The sequence below is a fragment of the Hemiscyllium ocellatum genome, chromosome 10, assembly GCF_020745735.1.
Source record: "Hemiscyllium ocellatum isolate sHemOce1 chromosome 10, sHemOce1.pat.X.cur, whole genome shotgun sequence".
In the NCBI taxonomy this organism is placed as follows: Eukaryota; Metazoa; Chordata; class Chondrichthyes; order Orectolobiformes; family Hemiscylliidae; genus Hemiscyllium; species Hemiscyllium ocellatum.
The window spans coordinates 98,907,311-98,931,364 of record NC_083410.1 but is presented as its reverse complement, the minus strand read 5'-3'; the positions used below and the strand labels follow the sequence as shown (position 1 = coordinate 98,931,364).

The 24,054-nt window shown below is 40.8% G+C and overlaps 1 protein-coding gene across 4 annotated transcripts in view; it reads left to right on the top strand.

The window, feature by feature from the left end:
- The window catches only part of ralgapa2 (Ral GTPase activating protein catalytic subunit alpha 2), a 564,036-nt gene that overhangs the window by 34,091 nt on the left and 505,891 nt on the right, over nucleotides 1–24,054 (top strand). For all 4 annotated transcript variants that reach the window (XM_060831798.1, XM_060831795.1, XM_060831796.1 and 1 more), the window contains exons 2-3: nucleotides 17,421–17,531; nucleotides 20,573–20,622. In XM_060831798.1, coding sequence (XP_060687781.1) covers nucleotides 17,421–17,531; nucleotides 20,573–20,622 — 161 coding nt within the window. The remainder of the gene's footprint in view (nucleotides 1–17,420; nucleotides 17,532–20,572; nucleotides 20,623–24,054) is intronic.

Below are 24,054 nucleotides of genomic sequence, written 5' to 3'. Positions count from 1 at the left end.
GGCCTTTATAGACTGTTTGAGTTTAGATAAGAGTCAACTGCATTACTATGGGTCTGGAATTGCACATCAGGCATATGAGATAAGAACAGCAAATTTTCTCTCAAGGATATTATTGAACCAGATGGATTTTTTGCAGTAATTGATGATATTTGTCATGGTCATCATTACTGAGACTAGCTTTATGTTCCAGATTTTATTAACTGATATAAGTTTCACCAGCTCTCATGCTGAGATTTGTACATATGCCCCCAAATGTTAATTTGGGCCTGTGGTTACAAATCCAGTGATACTGCAGACAATATTGTGGAACAACCTGTCCCTAAACCTGCATATTCCCTTTTGAATGTTGTATCTAATTCTAGTATTTTCCACCTAATTTCAAAAACTTAGCAAATCATTCTGCTTCCAACTTCTAACACGTCCCCTGGTTTCTTCGCCCACATACCCCCCCCACCCCAAAAGAAAGAACTATTTGAAAACTGTGCGAACTGTTTCACAGCTTACATTCAATCTTCTTAACTTGTCACTGTGCTCACTGACCTGCATTGGTTCTTGATCAGACAAAGTCTGTTTTAGAGCTATCTTTATTTTCAACCTCCTCTGGCTGTACCCTCTTTATCTATGTAACCTCTTCCAGGCCATAAACTCTGAGATTTGTAGATTCTTCCAATTCTAAATTTCTGGAAAATTTCAGTTATCACAAGATTGGGGTAATGTTGAAAGCCACTTGCACAAACCTGCGTAATTTTCTACCAGAATAAATTTGCATCTCAATCACATCCTTATATTGTTTAAACCCTTTCTCTGACCACGTTTTGGTCACCTGCCCTAATATGGCTTGGTGTCAACATTTGATGACAAAGCACACTTTGGGGCATTTTACTATGCCGTAAATGCTATGAAAGAGTTGTTACTGCGAATGCATCACTTAATCAGAAGGGCATCTGAGGTGGGAATGTAGCAAAATGGACATTCATTTGTCTGGCATGCACTAAAAAATAACTAATGTCGTAATGAAACTTTTGAGCAAATATTTTGGTCAGTTGTAAGATCAGTGTTTAGCCTTTGTCTCTGCTTGAAAGTAAAAACTTATTTTTAAATGAAAGTTATGTAGGTTTGTGAAATATACAGGTTAACAAGTTGTGGTTTATAATAAACTGAAATATTTTATTATCTAGGTATGAAGTTTATTGATATAAATTAGAATCAAAAAGATGTACGTTTGACTGTATATCTGTGCATTCAATGGAAGTGCATTTCAGAAAAGCATTTTTTTTTCATAATTTATGCACATAATGTCTGTTAGTTTTTTCATCCTCTTCCCCTCTGCTCAATAATGGACCAGTAAAGTTTGGATAATTGCACTTTAAACATTTAGGTAATAAAAATTGGAACTATCAATGGGACATGTTGCAGGAAAAGTTTTTGTGAGATGTTGCACAGCAGTCTACAGGTAATATATGGAGTATACTGTAGTTTGCCAGTATTTATGTTAATGGGAGAAAGATTTTTGGGGATTGAAGGTGAGAAACCTGCTACAGAATACCCAGTCTCTGATTTGTTGCCATAGCTATTTATTTGGTTTGCCCAATTGAGTTTTTGATCAAGAGTGACCCACAAAGAAAACTCTTCACACAGATGTTTGAAGCTCTTCCAAGAGTCATAGAGATGCATAGCATGGAAACAGACTGTTCGGTCCAACCCGTCCATGCCGATCAGACCTCCCAACCCAATCTAGTGCCATCTGCCAGCAACCGGCCTGTATTCCTCCAAACCCTTCCTATTCATATCCCCATCCAAATGCCTCTTAAATGATGCAATTGTACCAACCTCCACCACTTCCTCTGGCAGCTCATTCCATACATGTACCACCCTCTGCGTGAAACAGTTGCACCATAGGTCTCTTTTATATCTTTCCCCTCTCATTCTAAACCTATGCCCTCTAGTTCTGGACTCCCCAACCCTAGGGAGATGACTTTGCCTATTTACCCTATCCATGCCCCTCAATTTTGTAAACCTCTATAAGGTCACCCTTCAGTCTCCAACGCTCCAGGGAAGACAGCCCCAGTTTGTTCAGCCTCTGCCTTTAGCTCAAATCCTCCAACGCTGGCAACATCCTTATAAATCTTTTCTGAACCCTTTCAAGTTTCACAACATCTTTCTGATAGGAAGGAGACCAGAATTGCACGCAATATTCCAACAGTGGTCTAACCAATGTCCTGTACAGCCACAACATGACCTCCCAACTCCTGGTACTCAATACTCTGACCAATAAAGGAAAGCATACCAAATGCCTTCTTCACTATCCTATCTACCTGTGACTCCATTTTCAAGGAGCTATGAACCTGCACTCCAAGGTGTCTGTTCAGCAACACTCCCTAGGACCTTACCATTAAGTGTATGAGTCCTGCTAAGATTTGCTTTCCCAAAATGCAGCACTTCTCATTTATCTGAATTAAACTCCATCTGCACTTCTCAGCCCTTTGGTCCATCTGATCAAGATCCTGTTGTAATCTGAGGTAAACCTCTTCGCTGTCTACTACACCTCCAATTTTGGTGTCATCTGCAAACTTACTAATTGTACCTCTTATGCTTGCATCCAAATCATTTACGTAAATGACAAAAAGTAGAGGACCCAGCACTGATCCTTGTGGCACTCCACTGGTCACAGGCCTTCAGTCTGATAAACAACCCTCCACCACCACCCTGTCTTCTACCTTTTTGAGCCAGTTCTGTAACCAAATGTCTAGTTCTCCCTGTTTTCTGTGAGATCTAATCTTGCTGATCAGTCTCCCATGGGAATCTTGTTTACTGCTTTGTCCTCATCAATCCTCTTTGTTACTTCATCAAAAAACTCAGTCAAGTTTGTGAGACATGATTTCCCACGCACAAAGCCATGTTGACTATCCCTAATCAGTCCTTTCCTTTCCAAATACATGTCCATCCTGGCCCTCAGGATTCCCTCCAACAACTTGCCCACCACTGAGGTCAGGCTCACTGGTCTATAGTTCCCTGGCTTGTCCTTACCACCCTTCTTAAACAGTGGCACCATGTTAGCCAACCTGCAGTCTTCTGGCACCTCCTCTGTGACTATCGATGATACAATTATCTCAGCAAGAGGCCCAGCAATCACTTCTCTAGCTTCCCACAGAGTTCTTGGGTACACCTGATCAGATCCTGGGGATTTATTCACCTTTAAGCGTTTCAAGACATCCAGCACTTCCTCCTCTGTAATTTGAACATTTTGCAAGATTTCACCATCTATTTCCCTACAGTCTATATTTTCCATATCCATTTCCACAGTAAATACGGATGCAAAATACACATTTAGTATCTCCCCCATTTTCTGTGGCTCCACACAAAGGCTGCCTTGCTGATCTTTGAGGGGCCCTATTCTCTCCCTAGTTACCCTAGCTATCTCATGTCCCCTTTTTGCCCTCCTGATTGTCCTCTTCAATATACTCCTACTTTCTTTATACTCTTCTAAGGATTCACTCAATCTATCCTGTCTATACCTTACATATGCTTCTTTCTTTTTCTTAACCAAACCCTCAATTTCTTTCATCATCCAGCATTCCCTATACCTACCAGCCCTTCCTTTCGCCCTAACAGGAATATACTTTCTCATTATCTCATTTCTGAAGGCAACCCATTTTCCGGCCGTCCCTTTACCTGCGAACATCTGCTCCCAGTCAGCTTTCACAAGTTTTTGCATAATACCGTCAAAATTGGCCTTTCTCCAATTTAGAACTTCAACTTTTAGATCTGGTCTATCCTTTTCCATCATTATTTTAAATCCAATAGAATTATGGTCCCTGGGCCCAAAGTGCTCCCCCACTGACACCTCAGTCACCTGCCCTGTCTTATTTCCCAAGAGTAAGTCAAGTTTTACACCTTCTCTCGTAGGTACATCAACATACTGAATCAGAAAATTGTCTTGTACACACTTAAGAAATTCCTCTTTGTCTAAACCCTTAACACTATGGCAGTCCCAGTCTATGTTTGGAAAGTTAAAATCCCCTACCCTAGCAACCCTATTTGTTTTACAGATAGCTGAGATCTCCTTACAAGTTTGTTTCTCAGTTTCCTTCTAACTATTAGGGGGTGTATAATACAATCCCAATAAGGTGATCATCCCCTTCTTATTTCTCAGTTCCACCCAAATAACTTGCCTGGATGTATTTCTGGGAATATCCTCCCTCAGCAAGGCTGTAATGCTATCCCTTATCAAAAGTGCCACTCCCCCTCCTCTCTTGCCTCCCTTTCTATCCTCCTTGTAGCATTTGTATCCTGGAACATTAAGCTGTCAGTCCTGCCCATCTCTAAGCCATGTTTCCGTAATTGCTATGATATCCCAGTCCCATTTTCCTAACCATGCCCTGAGTTCATTTGCCTTCCCTGTTCGGCCCCTTGCATTGAAATAAATGCAGTTTAATTTATTGGTCCTACCTTGTCCCTGCCTGCCCTGACTGTTTGACTCACATCTGTTCTCAGCTGTACTCGTCTCCGATTGATCTCTTTCCTCACTATCTCCCTGGGTCCCACACCTCACACCCCACCTCATCTTACTAGTTTAAATCATCCTGAGCAGCTCTAGCAAATCTCCCTGCCAATATGTTTGTCCCCTTCCAATTTAGGTGCAATCCATCCTTCTCATTCAGGTCACTTCTTCCCCAAAAGAGATTCCAATGATCGAAAAATGTGAAACCTTCCCCCATACACCAGCTCCTTAGCCATGCATTCATCTGCTCTGTTCTCTTATTCCTGCCCTCACCATCTTGTAGCATTGGGAGTAATCCAGATATTACTACTCTCAAGGACCTTTTTAAATTTCTACCTAAATCTCTGCAATCTCCCTTCAGGATCTCAATATTTTCCTTTCCTGTGTCGTTGGTTCCAATGTGGACAATGACCTCTTGCTGGCCCCTCTCCCCCGTGAGAACATTCTGCACCCTCTCTGAGACATCCTTGATCCTGGCACCAGGGAAGCAACACACCATTCTGCTTTTTCGCTGCTGGCCACAGAAATGAATTGACTGTACCTCCAACTCGAGAATCCTCTAACACAATTGATCTCTTGGAACCCAACGTATCCCTCGTTGCATTAGAGCCAGTCTCTGTATCAGAAACATGGTTGTTCATGCTACGTTCCCCTGAGAATCCATCACCCCTTACATTTTCCAAAACAGCATACCTGTTGAAATGGGTATATCCACAAAAGACTCCTGCACCAGCTGCCTACCTCTGTTACCTTTTCCTGGAGTTAACCCATCCATGTGACTGTGTATCTGGAACTTTTCCCCCTTCCGATACCTGCCATCCATCACATACTGTTGCTGTTGCAAATTTCTCATTGCTTTTAACTGTCTCTCCAACCAATCCATTCGATCTGATAACATTCGCAGCCAGTAGCATTTATGGCAGATATAATCACAGTAACCCTTAAACACTCAAACTCCCACATCTGACAAGAAGTACATATCACTCTATTAAAGGCCATTTTTGCTCCTTCACAATCTACAGACCCAGAAAATAACATCATCATATTCCTCTACAAACACTGCCCCAGGTTAAATGAATATTTATCCTTGTAGGGGATATGAATAAATGAATATTTATGGCTTACATTTTAAGTTTAATCAAGAGACATATCTCCAAAAACCTATAATCAAGAAAGAACCTACTCTGTTCACTACTGCAGATTCTCTGTAGGCCGCACTTAAAACAGTGATTAACTTCTCTGATTCTGTGCTGTGAACTTCGCCCAACAGTTCCTCCAAGATCAGTTGTGAATTTCACTGTTTGATAATTTTCCCAGATGTCCAGCGATACACAAATTCAAACATCAAAGGTGGTAACTGTGCACTTTCTCTGTCTCTGTCTCTCTCTCTCTCTCTCTCTCTCTTCCTCTCCTGCAGTGACTTTACCATGTGCTTCCTTTGTCAGTTCTCCCTTTTAAAACTGCTGTTGTTTTGACTCTTTTTTTCCCCAAAGGTCTAAAACAATGCAACAGCATACGAAACAGTAATTGCTGCACCTTCAATTCGAGGAAATCATCTCCAGCACCTTAAATTCCTCACAAAAGGAGCAACTGTTACAGCTAGAAATTTTTCCCGTCCTTTATCTTTGCATTGAACGTCTGACTCTGAGGAACTCGTTACAAGTTGTTCAGAATGGTGAAAATTTGTCTATCAAGCTCAAACTTACTTTGAGTGACAGGTCTCAATAATGGCACACAATGGCAGAGAAGGAAAGAAAAGAAATCCAATCCTGTACTCCAGGTCAAACTACTTCTCAGGTTATCTTATCCTGTGTGGCCAAAGAAATGCTGATGGAGAATTGGCCTGATTATTCACATGAAGGTCCATGACTAAAACTTCTCATCCTTGGTAAATGTCATTCTGGATCAAGGGTAATGATAGATTTTCTTTCCTTGTGGGCAACATCAAATTAGATACCTACCAATTTGTTCAAAAAATGATGACTATTAATTGGGTCAGAATAATCAAGGCTATTAAATGCAGGTGTCTCTAATGGTTTATCAATGTAGCCTGGTACAACTTATTTCACTTTTATTGGCACTTAAAGCTAGTGGAATGACTTGGCACATAGTCTGTATCTAGTTACTTTTTGTGTGGGATGTTCAGACATTATAATAATAATTATTGGAATAATTCCAATGTGACCGTGAGATTCAGACATAAGCTTTGTAAAATCATTTTTGTCCACATTTCTCTCCCCGCACCTCCCCAAATGCTCTCAGATTCTAACAAGGCAGTTGATCTAATTGTGCCTTTTAAAAATATTTATTTGCCTTGCCTTGCCTACTCTCTGGGAAAGAGAATTCCACAGATTAACAGCCCTCTAAGAGAAGAAGAACTCTCCTCATTTTCCTTAAATGGGTGAATCCCTATTTTAAACTATGTGCCTTAATTATATTCCTTCCTGCAAAGGAAAACATCTTTTGTACAACCATTCAGTCAAGTCCCCTCAGGATCCTGTATGCTTTAATAAGATCACCTTTTCTTTCCCCAAACTTCAATGGATACAAGGTCAATCTGTCCAACATTTCTTATAAGCTCACCCTTTCTTCCCAGGAATTAGTTGTGAACCTTTTAACCACTTCTGATGTAATTGTATCCTCCCTCAAGTAAGGAAGCCAAAACTTCACATATTACTTTAAATGTGATCTTATCAATGTTCTACACATCAAAATCTCCCCACTTTTATATTCCATACCCTTGCAATAAGCACAAATATTCCATTTCCTTCCTAATTGCTTGTTGAACCTATACACTAATTTTGTGATTTGTGTATCAATTTATTCAGAGCCCCCAAGTAGTAGTGTTCTGCCATCTCACTCTATTCAAATGATGTATTTTTAATTCTTCCTGCTAAGTTGACTTATTCACGTGTTATTGCCATCTGTCAGATTTTTGCCTCTCACTTCACTTACTTGTATCCATTTGCAGACTCCTTATGTGTCCTTCTCGCCTATGCATCTTTGTGTGATCAGCAGATTTGGCAAATACATTCATTTCTACCATCTAAGAAATTTATTCGTTTTGATTGGAGATTTGAGGTCCAAGCATTGATTCCTAAGATATTCCATTTGTTACATTTTGCCAATTTGTAATGCCCGGCTTGTGCATTCTCTGCTTCCTTTAGTTAGCTTATTGTCTAACTGTGCAAATATGTTTCACCTTGCACTTTTTGTGTAGTAACCTTTTGATATAACACCTTGTTGAATGCCTTCTGGGAATCCAAGACAGCAGAACCACAGGTTCCCCTTTATCTGCGTTACTTCCTCAAATAAACTAATAAGTTAGTCAGACATGATTTCCCTTTCACAAAATGAAGGACATGTGAGGTGGCAAAGCTGAGTGTGTAAATGTAGGTGGCAAAGATTGTGAATGGTGAAATTAGAACAATAGAGTAGAGAACAGATGGGGTGAGTGGATGTGGTGAGTAGAGATTAGGTACATGTGAAGTCACCAGGATGAAGAATATTTCAATGAAAGGCTAAAGGAGGATCTCTTAGTACTAAATGTAATTATACGAATTGGAGAGTGCTATCTGGTAAGAGAAGCAGGAAAGGTAGAAGAAGATAAAATGCCAACAGAGTAGTATAAGAAGTTAAGGCAAAAAGTGGTGGTATCCAGAGTCATAGGGATGTACAGCATGGATCTATAGACATACGACAGGAAATCAGATGCTTTGGTCCAACTCGTCCATGCCAACCAGATTCCTAAATAAATCTAGTCCTATTTATCAGCATTTGGCCTATGTCCTTCTAAACCCTTCCTATTCTTATATCCATCCAAATGCCTTTGAAAAGGTCATAACTGTGCCAGCCTCCGTCACTACCTCTGGCAACTCATTCCATGCATGCACCACCCTCTGTATGAAAAAGTTGCCCCTTAGGTCCCTTTTACATTTTTCCTCTTTCACCTAAACCTATGTTCTCTAGTTCTGGACTCCCCACTCTGGGGAAAAGACCTTGTCTATTTACACTATCCATGCCCTTCATCATTTTATAAACATCTACAGCATCACCCCTCAGCTTCCTGGGAAAATAGCCCCTTTCAGGTTCCACAGCATCCTTCCTATAGCAGGGAGACCACACTTGCACGCACTATTCCAAAAGTGGTTTAATCCGCTCTAATCTTGTCTCCATGTGGATCATCTCCCCTGCTCTGCCCTCATCAATCCTCTTTGTTACTTCAAAAAAACATAATCAAGTTTGTGAGACACAATTTATAGTACACAAAACCATGCTGACTATCCTTCAGGGCTTGCTCCAACAACCTGCTCACCGCCGATATCGGGCTTACAGATCTATAGTTCCCTGGCTTTTTCTTACCATGTTTCTTAAACAGAGGCACCACGTCAGCCGATCTCTAGTCCTCTGGCACCTCATCTGTGGCTATCGATGATAGAAATATCTCGGCAAGGGGCTCAGCTATCACTTCACTAGCTTCCCACAGAGTTCAAGGGTACACCTGATCGGGCCCCAGGGATTTATCCACCTTTAATGCATTTTAAGATGTCCAGCACCAGCACCACCACCTGTGTCATGTGGACAATGTTGCTATTTATTTTATCATGTTCTGTAACTTCCATGTACTTCTCCACAGTAAACGCTGATGCAAAATATTCATTTAGTATCTCTGCCATCTCCTGCGGTTCTACACATAAGCAGCCTGGCTGATCTTTAAGGGGCTCTTTTCTTTCCCTAATCAACCTTTTGAACTAAGTGAAGGGTTGACGATTCCCCCACCTGTCTCTGCTCTCCTATCTTGAGAATTGTTCCTATCAAGCCACAAATTTTTTTAAAGTGCGTGAACGAAATACTTGTAAATGTGATGGCATTGTTCATGTGAAAGTGGAGATCATGTGTATAATGAAAACGGTCTACTGGAGAAATTCAGATTTTACAGCATTCGGAGAGGAGAACAGAATTAACATTTCAACTTCCAATGAGTCTTTTGTGAAACTGTTAAATTTGTTTTCAACCTTGCAGATGCTGCCAGGTCTCCTGAGTTTTTCCAGCACTTTGTTTCTCTTTCAGATCTCCAGCACTGCCACCTTTTACGTTTTTTTATCATGTATTGTAATACACAAGCATTAATAATGCCAGAACATATGTAGTTACACTATTCCTAACAAATCATTTTTCAAATATTGTAAAGACAGTATCTTTTTATTTGTCTGTATTTTTGATTCCTGAACTGAAATGGAGAAATGAAGAAAAGCCAACGATCATTGAAGGATTGCTACGCTTTATAAAAGCACATAACCTGACATTCATTCTAAGTCCTCTTTACTCAGTTACTTGTTCAAGTAATATTAGAATCCTGGTTAACAGATGAGCTGAAGCCAAGGAATGTGTATGAATGGAGCTTTGGTTTGCAGAAAGTAGCTGATTGGTTTGTGGACCAGTTATTGATGACAAATACATTCTCTCTGTCAACAACTGTGATTGGCTACAAGATAGCCGAATAGCTTGGGGCCGTGAATGTTTTCTCAGAACCAATCCGATATTTGCAGGAGAAGGAGCTGTTTTAGCTCTGCAGTAAAAAGTATTTCAAACCTCAAAATTGCCAATTTTTATTTCCCTCCATAGTTGCTGTAACTGTGGCTCTTAACTAGTAACTCGGAGATCTTGCATGGGTGAGCTAGCCATACTAACTTCTACAAGCAAACAAACATATCTGGAAAGAGCAGTATGTTTTGACAAGCCAAAAGGAACATTTCAGTAACCCTGGGTGACAGGGACCATTTAACCACCTGACAAGTTTTTCCTACTGCTTATAAAACCCTTTTTTTCCTTTGTGTCGAGGGGGAGTTGTTAAGGTGGTAGCGATTTTAACTGTAGCACTATATGTCAGCAGTTATAATTGTTTATCTGGAGCTGCAATCTATTTATTTGAAATAAATAGAAATTTTTGTTGAGTACTGGTATCTGGTCTGTACTTTCTCTAGTCCAGAGTCTTAAAAGACTGGTAATTGAAGAATTTTGCTCGATTTTATGAAATCTTTCAACTTCTGTGATGACTCCAGGGATAGTTGGGTTTGATTTCCAATGTGCTGCCTCCAGTGTAGGGGAACAATGTCTATTGCAATTGGTGTGATAGAGACATACAGTACGGAAACAGACCCTTTGGTCCAACTCGTCCATGACGACCAGATATCCCAACCCAATCTAGTCCCACCTGCCAGCATCTGGCCCATATCCCTCCAAACCTTTCTTATTCATATACCTGTCAAGATGACTATTAAATGTTGCAATTATTCTAGCCTCCACCACTTCCTCTGGCAGCGCATTCCACCCACGCACCATCTTCTGCATGAAAAAGCTGCCCCATCGATCTCTTTTATATCTTTCCCCTCTCACCCTAAAGCTACGCCTTCCATTTCTGGACTCCCTCATCCTAGGGAAAAGACCTTGTCTATTTACCCTGTCCATGCCCCTCATAATTTTATAAACCTTTATAAGGTCACCCCTCAGCCTCTGATGCTCCAAGGAAAACAGCCCTAGCCTATTCAACCTGTCCCTATATCTCAAATCCTCCAATCTTTGCAACATCCTTGTGAATCTTTTCTGAACCTTTCAAGTTTCACAACATCTTCTAATAGGAAGGAGACCAGAATTGCAAGCAATATTCGAAAAGTGGCTTAACCAATGTCCTGTACAGCAGTAATGTGACCTCCCAATTCCTATACACAATACTCTGACCAATAAAGGAAAGCATTCCAAATGCTTTCTTCACTATCCCATCTACCTGTGACTCTACTTTCAACTGTTTACTGTTAGGGGACTCTCCAGTCTGAGGCACAGACAAATGTTTCTGTGGCCAGCTGAACAAAGAGATTTGTACAAACAGGAAATTTTGGCAAGAAGAGCTGGAGTTTTTTTTTTACAGGTCTTTGCATATGCTAGTGTAAGATACCCAAAGCTGATAAAATCTAACAACTGCTTCATGTCATTTAACAATACTGTATTATTGCTGGCTGTTCAAAACATTTTGTCTCTTTAAATTTATAACTAAACTTGAAAAGTATACTCTCATGATGATATGGAGATGCGGAGTTGGACTGGGCTTGACTACTGTTTAGAGTCAGTCTCCTTCTTGGGGACACAGGCATCTCCAGCAAAGACAAACACCTCAGCACCACAGACTTCTTCAAGCCTAGTGATAACTTAAAGATGTTGCATTTCTCGAGCTTTCATCTTAAACATATTAAAACAGCCATCCCCTATGGACAAGCCTTATATAGCTGCTCGGATGAGAGGTACAACAGAAATCTATAGTAGAAAACTGTAATGACTTCCTCAGAAAACAGACATAAGATACAACTGATAGGGTACCCTTAGTTGTCCAGTACTTCCCTGAAGTGGAGAAATAATGCCATGTTCTTTACAACCTTCAACACATCAGTGATTCTGAATACCTTGCCACGATCTTCCTTCCGCCTCTACTTCTTGCTTCAAACAATCGCTGAATCTTAAACAAACCATTGCTCGCAGCAAACTATGCAGCCTTCAGGCCCACATCGACCACAATACCACACGACCCTGCCATGGGCAATCTCTGCAGAGCATGTCAAATCATTGACATGAATACTGCCGTCATACGTGGGAACACAACCCACCATATACATGACAGGTACTCTTATGACTCGGTCACGGTCATCTATCTTAGATGATGGAGATGCCCTGACGCATGGTACATTGGCGAGACCATGCAGATGCAATGACATTAATGAATGGACACCAAGCAACAGTCAACATTTGGTGGTCCCTTTCCAGTAGGGGAACACTTCAGTGGTCCAGGACATTCAGCCTCCGATCTTTGGGTGAGCCTCCTCCAATGCTGACTTCAAGATGTGCAGTAACACAAAATTACAGAGCAGAAGCTGATAGTGAAGATCTGTACTCATGTGGACAGTCTCAGCCATGAATTTGGGTTCATGTCATGCATACATAGACCCTCTTCCACACACCAGCACTCATGCATGCACAATCACATAAACACAAGCACGCACACTCTTAGTGTCTCAAATACGCTCTCTTGCATGCGTGCACACACATCCACACCCCCACACACACACGCACCCTCCCTCTCTCTCTGTGCACATACACACCCTGTCTATCTCATATGTGCGCACCCCCCCCTTTCTCACTTGCACGCTAACCCCCTCTTGCATGCTTACCATCTCTCTTACTCTCACACTCACATCCTCTCTCTCTCATGCGCACACACACACACACACCCACTCTCTCTTTCTCTCTCTTTCCCAAGCGCACACCCTCTGTCTCTCGCATGCATGCACCAATGCATCCTCCCTCTCGCTCGCTCACTCGCATGCATGCACTCTCGGTTTCTTTGTCGCATGCACACGGGGGCCCTCTCGCTGTCACTTGCTTGCACGCGCCCTTTTGCCCCGTGAGGTATGGAGGATTCTGGGTGGAATGCCCTTCGGACTATTGGTGTGGACTCAGTGGGCCGAATGCTTCCACACTGTAGGGAATCCATGATTCTAATTGATGGTCAGTTTCATTGCTGATCTCCTTGTAGGTTTTCAGTGATCCTGAAATTGAAATTGCATCATTAAATTTGAGGGTCTGAACTGTGCTCAAGGCAGCTATCTATAGAATTACAGAAATTGCCACAGCATTCTGCCTTTGCTTGCTCCCAAGAGAAAACAATTTATCTGCACATAGCTGTATCTTGTATACCTTGAAAATAATTCTCCATTAATTCATTTTCAATTGCTGTTGCAATGTTGTCATTACTGTTTTGATAAAACTTTGCATGCTGTAATAGTAAGAAAGCATGTCCTGGAGCTTTGTTTTCCTGTAACTTGATTATTCTCAGTGTCCACTTGTTATGGATTCAGGACTCCTGAAAAACCATCTTTCAAAATTTTGAAAGTCACTTTTTTTTTTCTTTTAACCTATCTATTGTAACGATCTCTTCATTTCTTCAGCCTGACTTCCAACCTATTCTTTCAAACTTTATTTGTCCTACCTTTTCTCTGGACTAAAGTGCTTCCTGGAGTGTGTTTCTGCTTTTGTAAATCTGGTTTTTGGATCTCAGATGATTGGTCTTGGTTTTTGTATCTAAGTTGGTTGTGTTTTTTAAATACAGGTTTTGTTTGTACCTACACAGATACTAAAGAATGGCAACTTGAATGCTTTTCACTGTAGTTCTCTAGTTCTGTACTTGAGTACATGTGACAATAAAACCTAATTCTATTTCTAATTCTAGCATAACTGCACGCAGTGTCCCAAGTATGATTCAGCAAATCTCCTGTGGAAATTGTGTTTTGGATATGAAACCTAGAATGCCATTTGCTTTTATGGCCATAGATATCTTAATTCTCATTTTAACGATCTATGCGTTTGCACCATGAAGTACCCCTCTTTCCTTAATCTAAACATTCTTCTGCTTGGGGTAAATATATTTCACCTGTTCATTACCTATATGTGCAACCTTACATACCACGCCAACTGCTACCTATGTCTACTGGTTAATCTGTCATGGCTCTTTTGCACGTTTTCTCACAGCGTGCCATACCTCCTATTTGGTGCAAGCCTGAAATTTTGATGCAGTTTCCTCCTCAGTCCATTTTCAAATTGGAAGAGGTTTTATCCTAATTTCTGGGGTACATATTGATTTGGGGCATATGTCAATTTCCACTCTTCTCGATTTAATTATGTTGCTCCACATCCAAGTACTGTAGATGTATATATCACAGCTTTTGCATTAAGCTTCTTATTGATCTGTTATACATTTGAAAATCCATATCAAAACATATGGCATTCCCTTTCTCATTCACTGAATGTTTTGATTATTTCAAGTTCGTCAAACATGCTGTCCCTGTTGGGAGTTGGCATTTTAAAATACCTGCTAATTTTACTTAATTATATGAACCTTATAAGTGTAGCTACAAATTTAAGATGAACCTTTCCATTATTCTTGACTTATTCTCATCCAGTTTCTTGAATAGAGTTTAATATTTTCCAACCTTCCATCCTTTTGATAATTCATATGCATATGTGAAATGATAGTGAACGAGAGAGCAGAGCATTTTTAGCTTTTACCATATGGTTTTGTGTGCAAACAGAGCTCCCCTGGCAGCCAATTGCTTTATTTTTTTTGCAAGAGCCAAAAAAAGGAAGTAGGCCAATTTAGGAAAAGAAACTTTGGGAAATTCCTTTCTTCTAGTTTTTGACAAATTCCAGGACACCATTGTGTCTGGGAGATACTCCTTATCCACCCTGTGTCTGTATACAATTATGTTGGCAGCTTTCACGAACTTGGCAAAAGTGAGGACTGCGGATCTGGAAACCACAGTTTAGATCAGAGTGGTGCTGGAAAAGCACAGCAGATCAGGCAGCATCCGAGGAGCAGGAAAATTGATGTTTTGAACAAAACCACTTCATCAGGAATGGAGGGAGGAAGCTTCCAGGTTGGAAAGATAAATGGGGAGAGGGGGATGCGGAGAAGGTAGCAAAGAGTACAATAGGTGAATAGGGTTGGGGATGGAGGTGATAGGTCAGAGGGGAGGGTGGAGCGGATAGGTGGGAAGGGAGATTGGCAGGTAGGACAGGTCACGAAGACAGCGCTGAGTGGGAAGGTTGGAACTGAGGTAAGGTGGGGTGAGGGGAAAATGAGGAAACTGGCGAAGTTGATATTGATGCCCTGGGGTGAAGTGTTCCGAGGCGGAAGATGAGGCATTCTTCCTCTAGGCGTCGGGTGGTGAGGGAGCGGCAGTGGAGGAGGCCCAGGACCTGCACGTCCTGGAAGGACATTTGGAGCACCCCACCACCAGAAATATATTTTCTTCCCCACACCTTTCCGCAAAGACCATTCCCTCTGTGACTACCTGGTCAGGTCCACACCACCCAACAAACCACCCTCCTGTCCTTGCACCCTCCCCTGCCACTGCAGGACTTGCAAAAACTGCACCCACACTTCCTCCCTCACCACCATCCAAGGCCCCAAAGGAACCTTCCTCATCCATCAAAGTTTCACCTGCACATCCACCAATGTCATTTATTGTATCCGTTGCTCCTGATGCGGTCTCCTCTATATTGGGGAGACTGGATGCCACCTAGCAGAGTGCTTCAGAGAACATCTCCAGAACACCCGCACCAATTAACCCCGCCATCCCGTGGCCGACCATTTCAACTCCCACTCCCACTCAGCTGAGGACATGCAGTCCTGAGCCGCCTCCACTGCCGCTCCCTCACCACCAGACGCCTGGAAGAAGAATGCCTCATCTTCCTCCTTGGAACACTTCAACCCCAGGGCATCAGTGTTGACTTCACCAGTTTCCTCATTTCCCCTCACCCCACCTTACCTCAGTTCCAACCTTCCAGCTCAGCACTGTCTTCATGACCTGTCCTACCTGCCAATCTCCCTTCCCACCTATCCGCTCCATCCTTCCCTCTGACTTATCACCTCCATCCCCACCCCCATTCATCTATTGTACTCTTTTTGCTACCTTCTCCCCAGCCTACCCTCCCACCATTTATCTCTCACACCCTGGAGGCTTCCTGCCTCTATTCCTGATGAAGGGCTTTTGCCTGAAACGTTGATTTTCCTGCTCCGTCGGATGCTGCCTGACCTGCTGTGCTTTTCCAGCTTTCATGAACTTGCCCAGCTCTCTCTTGAATAGTGTTGCTGTAGCTCATCTAGCATCTTCATCTGCTTAAATCACTTTTGCTGCTCTCTCCATTGACTTTTCTAAACTTGCAACTGAAATAGCTGAATCATTTAGGATTAAATCTTGGCACAACATCATGGACCAAAGGGCCTGTTCTGTGCTGTACTTTTCTATGTTTTATGTGACCCTTTCATTATTTTAAAAAAGAAATGAAATCTCTCTAAAATGTATATCTATGTGAATATAATGGCTATTGCAAAATTAGGTGCCAATCAGTGGTCCATATTAGAACCTTTTAAAGGTCCAAATCTGATCACTATGTTCTAAATGAGTCTTCACGAAAGCTTTATATGACGGTCCCACTTTTTAAAGTTTTGTATTTATTCATCCTTGCAGTGTACCCTTAACAGTTGTGGGCGGCACAGTGGCACAGTGGTTAGCACTGCTGCCTCACAGTGCTAGAGACCCGGGTTCAATTCCCGCCTCAGGCGACTGACTGTGTGGAGTTTGCATGTTCTCCCAGTGTCTGCGTGGGTTTCCTCCGGGTGCTCCGGTTTCCTCCCACAGTCCAAAGATGTGCAGGTCAGGTGAATTGGCCATGCTAAATTGCCCGTAGTAAGAGGTAATGTAGGGGTATGGGTGGGTTGCGCTTCGGCGGGTCGGTGTGGACTTGTTGGGCCGAAGGGCCTGTTTCCACACTGTAAGTAATCTAATCTAATCTAATCTAATCACTCTGAATGTTTTTTCATAAACCTTGCGGAACTGGTCTTGGATTCTCCAATGTTCATGCACTGTTTCTTATGTAGGAGACTTAAGCATACAGCCTGGCATTATGTGCATGTGCTTGACATTTCAGTTTATGTACAGGTCATTCTGCTATAATGCGTGTTCTGTCAACACGAATTGGTGATAACGTGCTTGATGAATAGGGGATGCATCTATCGCGCAAACTTTTAAAACGTGTATTGGCTATAATATAATTGCGTCACCATAGCTTGAACTGTTATTTTTATGTGTAATTTTTATATAGCGTGGGGTCACACAAGAACACGACCATTGTGTTATAGAAGAATTACTTGTACCTAGTAATAAACCTTCTATATTAAATTTTATTTGTCAGACGTAAGCCCATTGTTCCCCTGCCATCACACACTGATCTGCCTGTAACCTATTTTTCTCACATAAACTTTTAATAACATCTTCTTTTGCATCCATTGACAGTATGTATTGTATTATTACAGATACTTTGGAAAGATGTGAATTGAAGCAGTTCTTTGAAACCAACTACTCTCAGATTTATTTTATATTCTTTGAAAATCTATTCACACTGGAAAATAGTTTAAAACAAAAAGGTAAGAATGATTACTGAAAATTTAGTCTCCTGTTTTGTGTTTGCTTAAAATTACTTGCATTCTGGCATGCAGTTTTCCCATAGATGTTGAATCATTTATATTTAAAATATAAATAAACCTAGTGTTTATTGTGTAAATATGTGTAAACTATATTTATACACTCGTGACTTGCAGCAATTTGAATATTTCTGGTTCACGTTCTAAAGTTTTCTGTTTTGGCAGGCATGCCTTGTGATTTCAATGTTGTACACACTCTTTAAGGCCATGTATGGTCTGGCAATAAATACTAGATTGGAACTTGCTGGGAAAAGAACAGAATGTTAATGTTGCATGTTATTACTAATGTGCCAATTGGCCAGTAAGTTTGAGATATGTTGTGAATCTTGAAAATATGCTGGTTGATTTACATCATTCCATCTTTTGCTTTATACAGATGGCATCTTGTCCTTGGCTTCCTTGTTATTTTTTAAGGAACATATTGGATTTGCACAATAATTACCCGTTTAACTCACCACAAAATACTATGACAGGAATTAAGAGTATGGTTAGATTTTTCATGAGTGACAATTGTTAATAAAGTGCAAATCAACTTATTGACCCAGAAATGGAGTAACTTTAAATTGTGATTTTTGTACATGTAGCAATTTTTTTCTGGATTTGTGAGAAACAAATCATTTTATATTTTTAAATTTTCCTTTGCGCATCTATTCCCAGTCTCAAAATCTTATTGGTCAAAGAGCTAGACTGTTTGTTCCAATGTTCATTAAAATTCTAGATAGCATTTTGCCCTCATCATTGTTATGGATCAGACTATATTCCCTTAAAACATATCAAGGTGTAGTCTAGACTCTAACTTTTACCCAAACGTAAAGTACAACATTCCAAATGGATTGGTTTGGTCAAACTACTAGACTTTCAGCAAAACATACTTCATTCTTAGGCCACGGTTAAAATACAAACTTTAAACAAACTAGCAGAACTTTGACTTTATTGAAATGCTTAAAGCAATATATTATTTAACTGCTATTCGTTTACTGTTCCAATTTAGCAGCATCTAATAAACATGGAAAGGTACATTCAACAAAACAGACTTCCCTCACTTCTCTAGTTCAGGAGAAGAAACACCAATGGAATGAATCTACTAAAAGGGAGAGAACTCATAGTTTTTGTAGCAGCAGAGAGAGAGCTATATCTTGCAGATACAACTATAAAACCCCAACTTCAACAACTGAAAGCAAAGTTGAAACCTTGGGTCAGTGTGATCGCATGTTTGTTTTGACTGCTTTTTAAAAAACATTCCTAAACTATTCGTTCTGCTTTCCATGGAGCAGACACATCAGCAATAGGTTTACGACACCCCTCTTCAAGAGGACCAGAACACCACAAGTTCTTCTGAAAGACACAGATCTTCATAACATACTGTTATCAGCTTCCACGTTGAGCAATTAGAGTAAAAATTTTCTGTTAAAAGGTGCAGGAAAATTCTCACCTATAATGAACAATTTAAGATGTTTCATTTCAACAAAATCTTGACAAATGTTTCATGGCCAATATTTGTTTTATTATCGTTGCTCCATTAAAACTAATCTGCAGTGATGCACACATTATACCACGAAGCACCTAATTTTAGAAAGCTTGGATGTGGTAGCATCAATGAAGAGATGATGCTATTCCTTCTAATGCAAATTTTTTTTTCCCAGTGAAATGTTCAGAGGATAAAGGTGCAATATCCTGGAATTTTCTTTTGGGTTGCCTTGGATGTTTCTAAACCACATCTGTTACTGAGTGATTAAATTGCAACATACTTTATTGGTTTTACTTTTGCTGAGCTTTGTTTCGCTACCACATTAAATTGTGAATGGTGGTGCATAATCAAATAGTTAACCACATGGGTAGAAAGGACTGAGAGTGCTGGACAAAGTTCAGTCTATGGGCCTTGCCAACATTCCATGTTTAGCACTGATGATTTCTGCTCTCGAAGTAGCTGCATTTCTGGCCAAGTTGTTCCTGTACAGCAACAACACCAGCAAATTACACACCAGCCTGCAACACACGCACCAGCCAGTTTTCGAAACAGTTTCTACCCTACTGTTGTTAGAATACTGAATGGAATCTCAAATGGCTGTACATGTGGTTCTGTTTTTGTTGCTGTTTACCTATTATTTACTTATTCCTGCTACTTAACCCTGTGATCTGCCTGTATTGCTCGCAAGACAAAGTTTGTCACGTGTACCAAGGCACAGTGAAAATTCAATTCAATTCAATTCATCGATCTATCTGATAGGATTGCTCAGTATAGTTCACAATAGCAGGACTTCAAGTTGCCAAATATCACTTCGTCAATATATTACAGCTTCAGTCATTAGCAAAATGATCTATGATGTTGAAAGTAATGCTATCACATGACACTTAGTCACCAAAAGGCTGTTTACTGACATTGAGGGATTTCATTAGAGTCCTTCAGTTTTGAACTTCACCACCATTGTCCTTATTTGATGGTTAATTTGGCATCAAGATATCACTTGAGTTTTAGCAAAGCCCATCAACGAAAATGGAAGTGGGGGGAGGGGAATCTCTTCACTGACAGGGGTCATAATTAGTGCAAACCAAATGACTACTGGAAAATCTAGATTTTGCAGAGACTGGAGTCCCTGTGCTATTGTATACAAGGAATCTATTAATTCCAAGTTTTGAAAAACTAGTTAATCATTCACTCCATTACCGACTGATGTATGGCATAATTAGAGCTTTATCCTTTTGTGAACTTTCCATTAATCTCCATTATGTTTATTTTATTAAATCGCTTCATCTGATCTTACTATTTTGCATTTCTAATGAAAAATTATTAATACCTGGTCATTACAAAGTGTTTGTACAACATACATACTTGGCTTTCATTTTTAAGAGCTATCTGAACTATATCGTGGTCTTTTCTTGTCATATATGATATGTTGTTTTTCCAAAGTTCATATTACTCTTGTGCAAATTGTGTTTGAAAATACAGAAATTGCTCATTCATCTTTCTTTTGGTGTCGATTTAGGGAATAAGTCACAGAGGGAGGAGCTGGACTCCATTCTCTTTGTATTCGAGGTAAGTCATAATTGGCAATATACTACAGATTCAGGAATGTTCTTTGTTTGAAGTGTCTATTAATATCATTGATCTAGCTGTGTCTTATCTGGCTACAAATGTTCCCCTCTCTATTCTTGTCTAAGGATGGAAGTAGCAAGTGCATACATATGATCAATTGTAATGTGATGTAGGAATTGCATTGTAGGAAGGATACAGGGAATGACTATGAGATGGCTGTTTGGAGCTGCTTGTGGTGGAGCCCACTAGGAAACAGGCAGTTTTGGATGTAGTGGTGTGTAATGAAGCTGACTTGATACGGGAGCTTAAGGTGAAGGAAGCCTTAGGAGGCAGTGACTATAACATGATAGAATTGACTCTGCAGTTTGAGAGGAAAAAGCTGGAACCAGGTGTAACGTTGAATAAGGGTAACTACAGAGACATGAGGGAGGCTATGGGTGGAATTGACTGGGAGAGGACCCCAGCAGGAAAGACTGTGGAACAGCAATGGCATGAGTTTCTGAGAGCAATTTGAGAGATGCTGCAAAAATTTATCCCGAGGAAATGGAAGCAGAGTAAAGGCAGGATGAGGCAACCATGCCTGATAAGGGAAGTCAGGGATAGCACAGAGCAAAAGAGAAAGCATATGATATGGAGAAGGGGATTGTGAAGCCTTCAAAGACCAACAGAGGATAACTAAAACGAAATAAGGATAGAGAAGTGTAACGATGATGCTCCTTTAACAAGGTTAAGTTGTCCTTGGCTTTTCTTTGAGTGATTGTAAAAATCAAAGTCTCTGAAAAGTCTACATTGAAGGGTTTTAGGGCCAGTTTGATTATAGCTAACAGATACTGCCTCAGGCAAAAGGCTTAAGTTTTTAAGAAAAACATCTGTCCAATGAAAGGAGAGTGGCCAGTTCTACCAGCTCAGCTTTACTCTGGTTTGATTTGGTTTTGGCAGTCTGGCTATTCACTGAAAGAAGTCAGGCAAGTTTTGAAGCTGCGAGACCCAAAGAAGCAGGTTCATGCTGGTACTGTCTCTTTAACATCTCTCCTGTAAGATTCTATGTTTGATTTTTACCTTGTGTGCCCAGAGGTGTTTATGGGAATTGTGACAAGTATTTGGAATAGCATTATTAAGTTGGGACGATCTACTAGATTTTTAGATAGGTTAAGTTATTCTGTATTCTGTTCTCTTTTGTGTATGTTTCATTTGGTAGTCTTGTAAATAAAGTCTGTACTGTTGAAAACCAAGTGGTTTGTCCAGCAGCATCTCTCCTGGAATATCCACTTTCCACCTACTTAAAATAACTAGCAAACTTAGGGTCTGGGCTGCTTTCTTGAAATGTTTTGAGGGTGTCTGGCCTTGGCCCATGACAGACTGGGGGCTTGTCCAGGATTTCTCCTGTAATTCATATTTGGGATTAGGGTTGTTGGTCTCTAAGACTGTGAGTGGTAGGTGTCAGTGTCTTTTAGTCTGGGTGTTCAATTTGGTTGGTTTAAATGGTGCTTGGGATAGCATTGGTTCTTTCAGTCACCAAGTGTTTTCTAGGGGTGGAAGGAGTAATCTGGAGGGTTTTGCAAAAGGTGATTAAAGCCAAGCTGCCAAAATTAGCAGACAAGCTGGAGTTGGAACTGCCTCCTTCCATGAGAAATGGAGAGCTAATTACTGCAATATGTCAGCATTTAAATTTGTTGGAAATGCCATCAGAATCTTTACAGATGGCTAAAATTCAATTGCAAATGAAGCAATTTGCGTTCGGCAAAAGACAAGGAATGGGCAACAGGAATGAAACAGTTTGAATTGCGATTAAAAGCAGAGGAAAGAGAAAAAAGTGCTTTAACAGAAGAAAAAGAAATAGAGAGGGAAAGACAGAGAGAAGAAAGGAAAAAGAGAGGAAGTTTGAGTTTCAGGTATTGGCACTTAAATAGGAGTTCAAAAATTCACTTTCTGAAATAGGGAGAGCTCATGTGGAAGAGCAGAGATTAAAATGGCATGATTAGCAGCTGAAATGGCTGATGATTGAGTTGGTCCATAAGTCAAAGTTTGGCTTCCAAAATCAATTTCAATCCTTGGATAGAAATTGGAGAAAATTTGGGCGGCACGGTGGCACTGTGGTTAGCACTGCTGCCTCACAGCGCCAGAGACCTGGGTTCAATTCCTGCCTCAGGCAACTGTCTGCGTGGAGTTTTCACGTTCTCCCTGTGTCTGCGTGAGTTTCCTCCGGGTGCTCCGGTTTCCTCCCACAGTCCAGAAATGTGCATGTTAGGTGAATTGGCCATGCTAAATTGTCCGTAGTGTTAGGTGAAAGGGTAAATGTAGGGCAATGGGACTGGGTGGGTTGCTCTTCGGAGGGTCAATGTGGACTTGTTAGGCCGAAGGACCTGTTTCCACACTGTAAGTAATCTAATCTAATCTTAAAAAAAAAAGAAATCCTTGCGTGGAAAGGGAAAGGTAGATCTTGATGAAGATTATGAGGATTACTTAGCACAGGGTTAAAAGGAAACCCTTGAAGGGGAAAGAGAAATTAAAAAGCTCAGGTGTTTTCATTGCAATAAAGTAGGCCACATGAAATCACAGTGTCAATGGATTAGGAAAAGCACTTGAAGCCAGAAGTAGAGAAACAGGATAACCCAGTGAATTTTGTTGAAGTGGTAATGGAAAGTACAGTGGAGGCTAGAAAGCTATACCAGAATGTACAAGCTAGTTGGTGGTTGATTAAGGAGGAAATGCCGGATCATCATAAACCATACACCTGCGAAGGTAAAGTTTATTTGCATCGGCCAGGAGCAGCAGATGAAGAGGTTACAATATTAAGAGGTACAGGGTCCTCTCAATCTGTGATGCTGAAAGAAGAGGAAATATGTTCCCTCTGAAGGAATATTACCAGGAAAGGTGCTAGTAACGGGAATTCACGATGAGACAGGAAGTGCTATGTAGAGTGAGGTTAGAGTGTCCAGTGAAGAGTGAAAATGTCATGGTAGATGTACTGGACAAACTCTCTGCTCCAGGAATACAATTTGTCCTTGCTTATGATATAGCTGGTTCACAGATAGGAGTGCTGCCTACTGTGGTTGAAAAGCCAGTGGAAACTCAGGCAACTGAACTATTGCAGCACACGTCCTGGGATTTTTTGGGGCTATGTGGTCATGAGGTCACAAAATCGCCAGTTGAAACAGGAGAGATCAAAGAGTACAGATAAGAAATTTGAAGTGGAATTAGTAGAGAATATGTTTAATCAGATGGTGGAGACAAACCAGGAACAGATGGATGATAAAGCATACATCTTTAGCTCAGATAAATTAACTGACTTACAGCAGAAAGATGAACATTTGAAACGATTGTATCAAAAAGCATACACAGAAAAAGAATCCAAATGTATTCCTGAATGCTACTGTCTTAAAAGTGGTGGTTTAATGGTGAGATGGAAACCATCACACATTCAGGCAGATG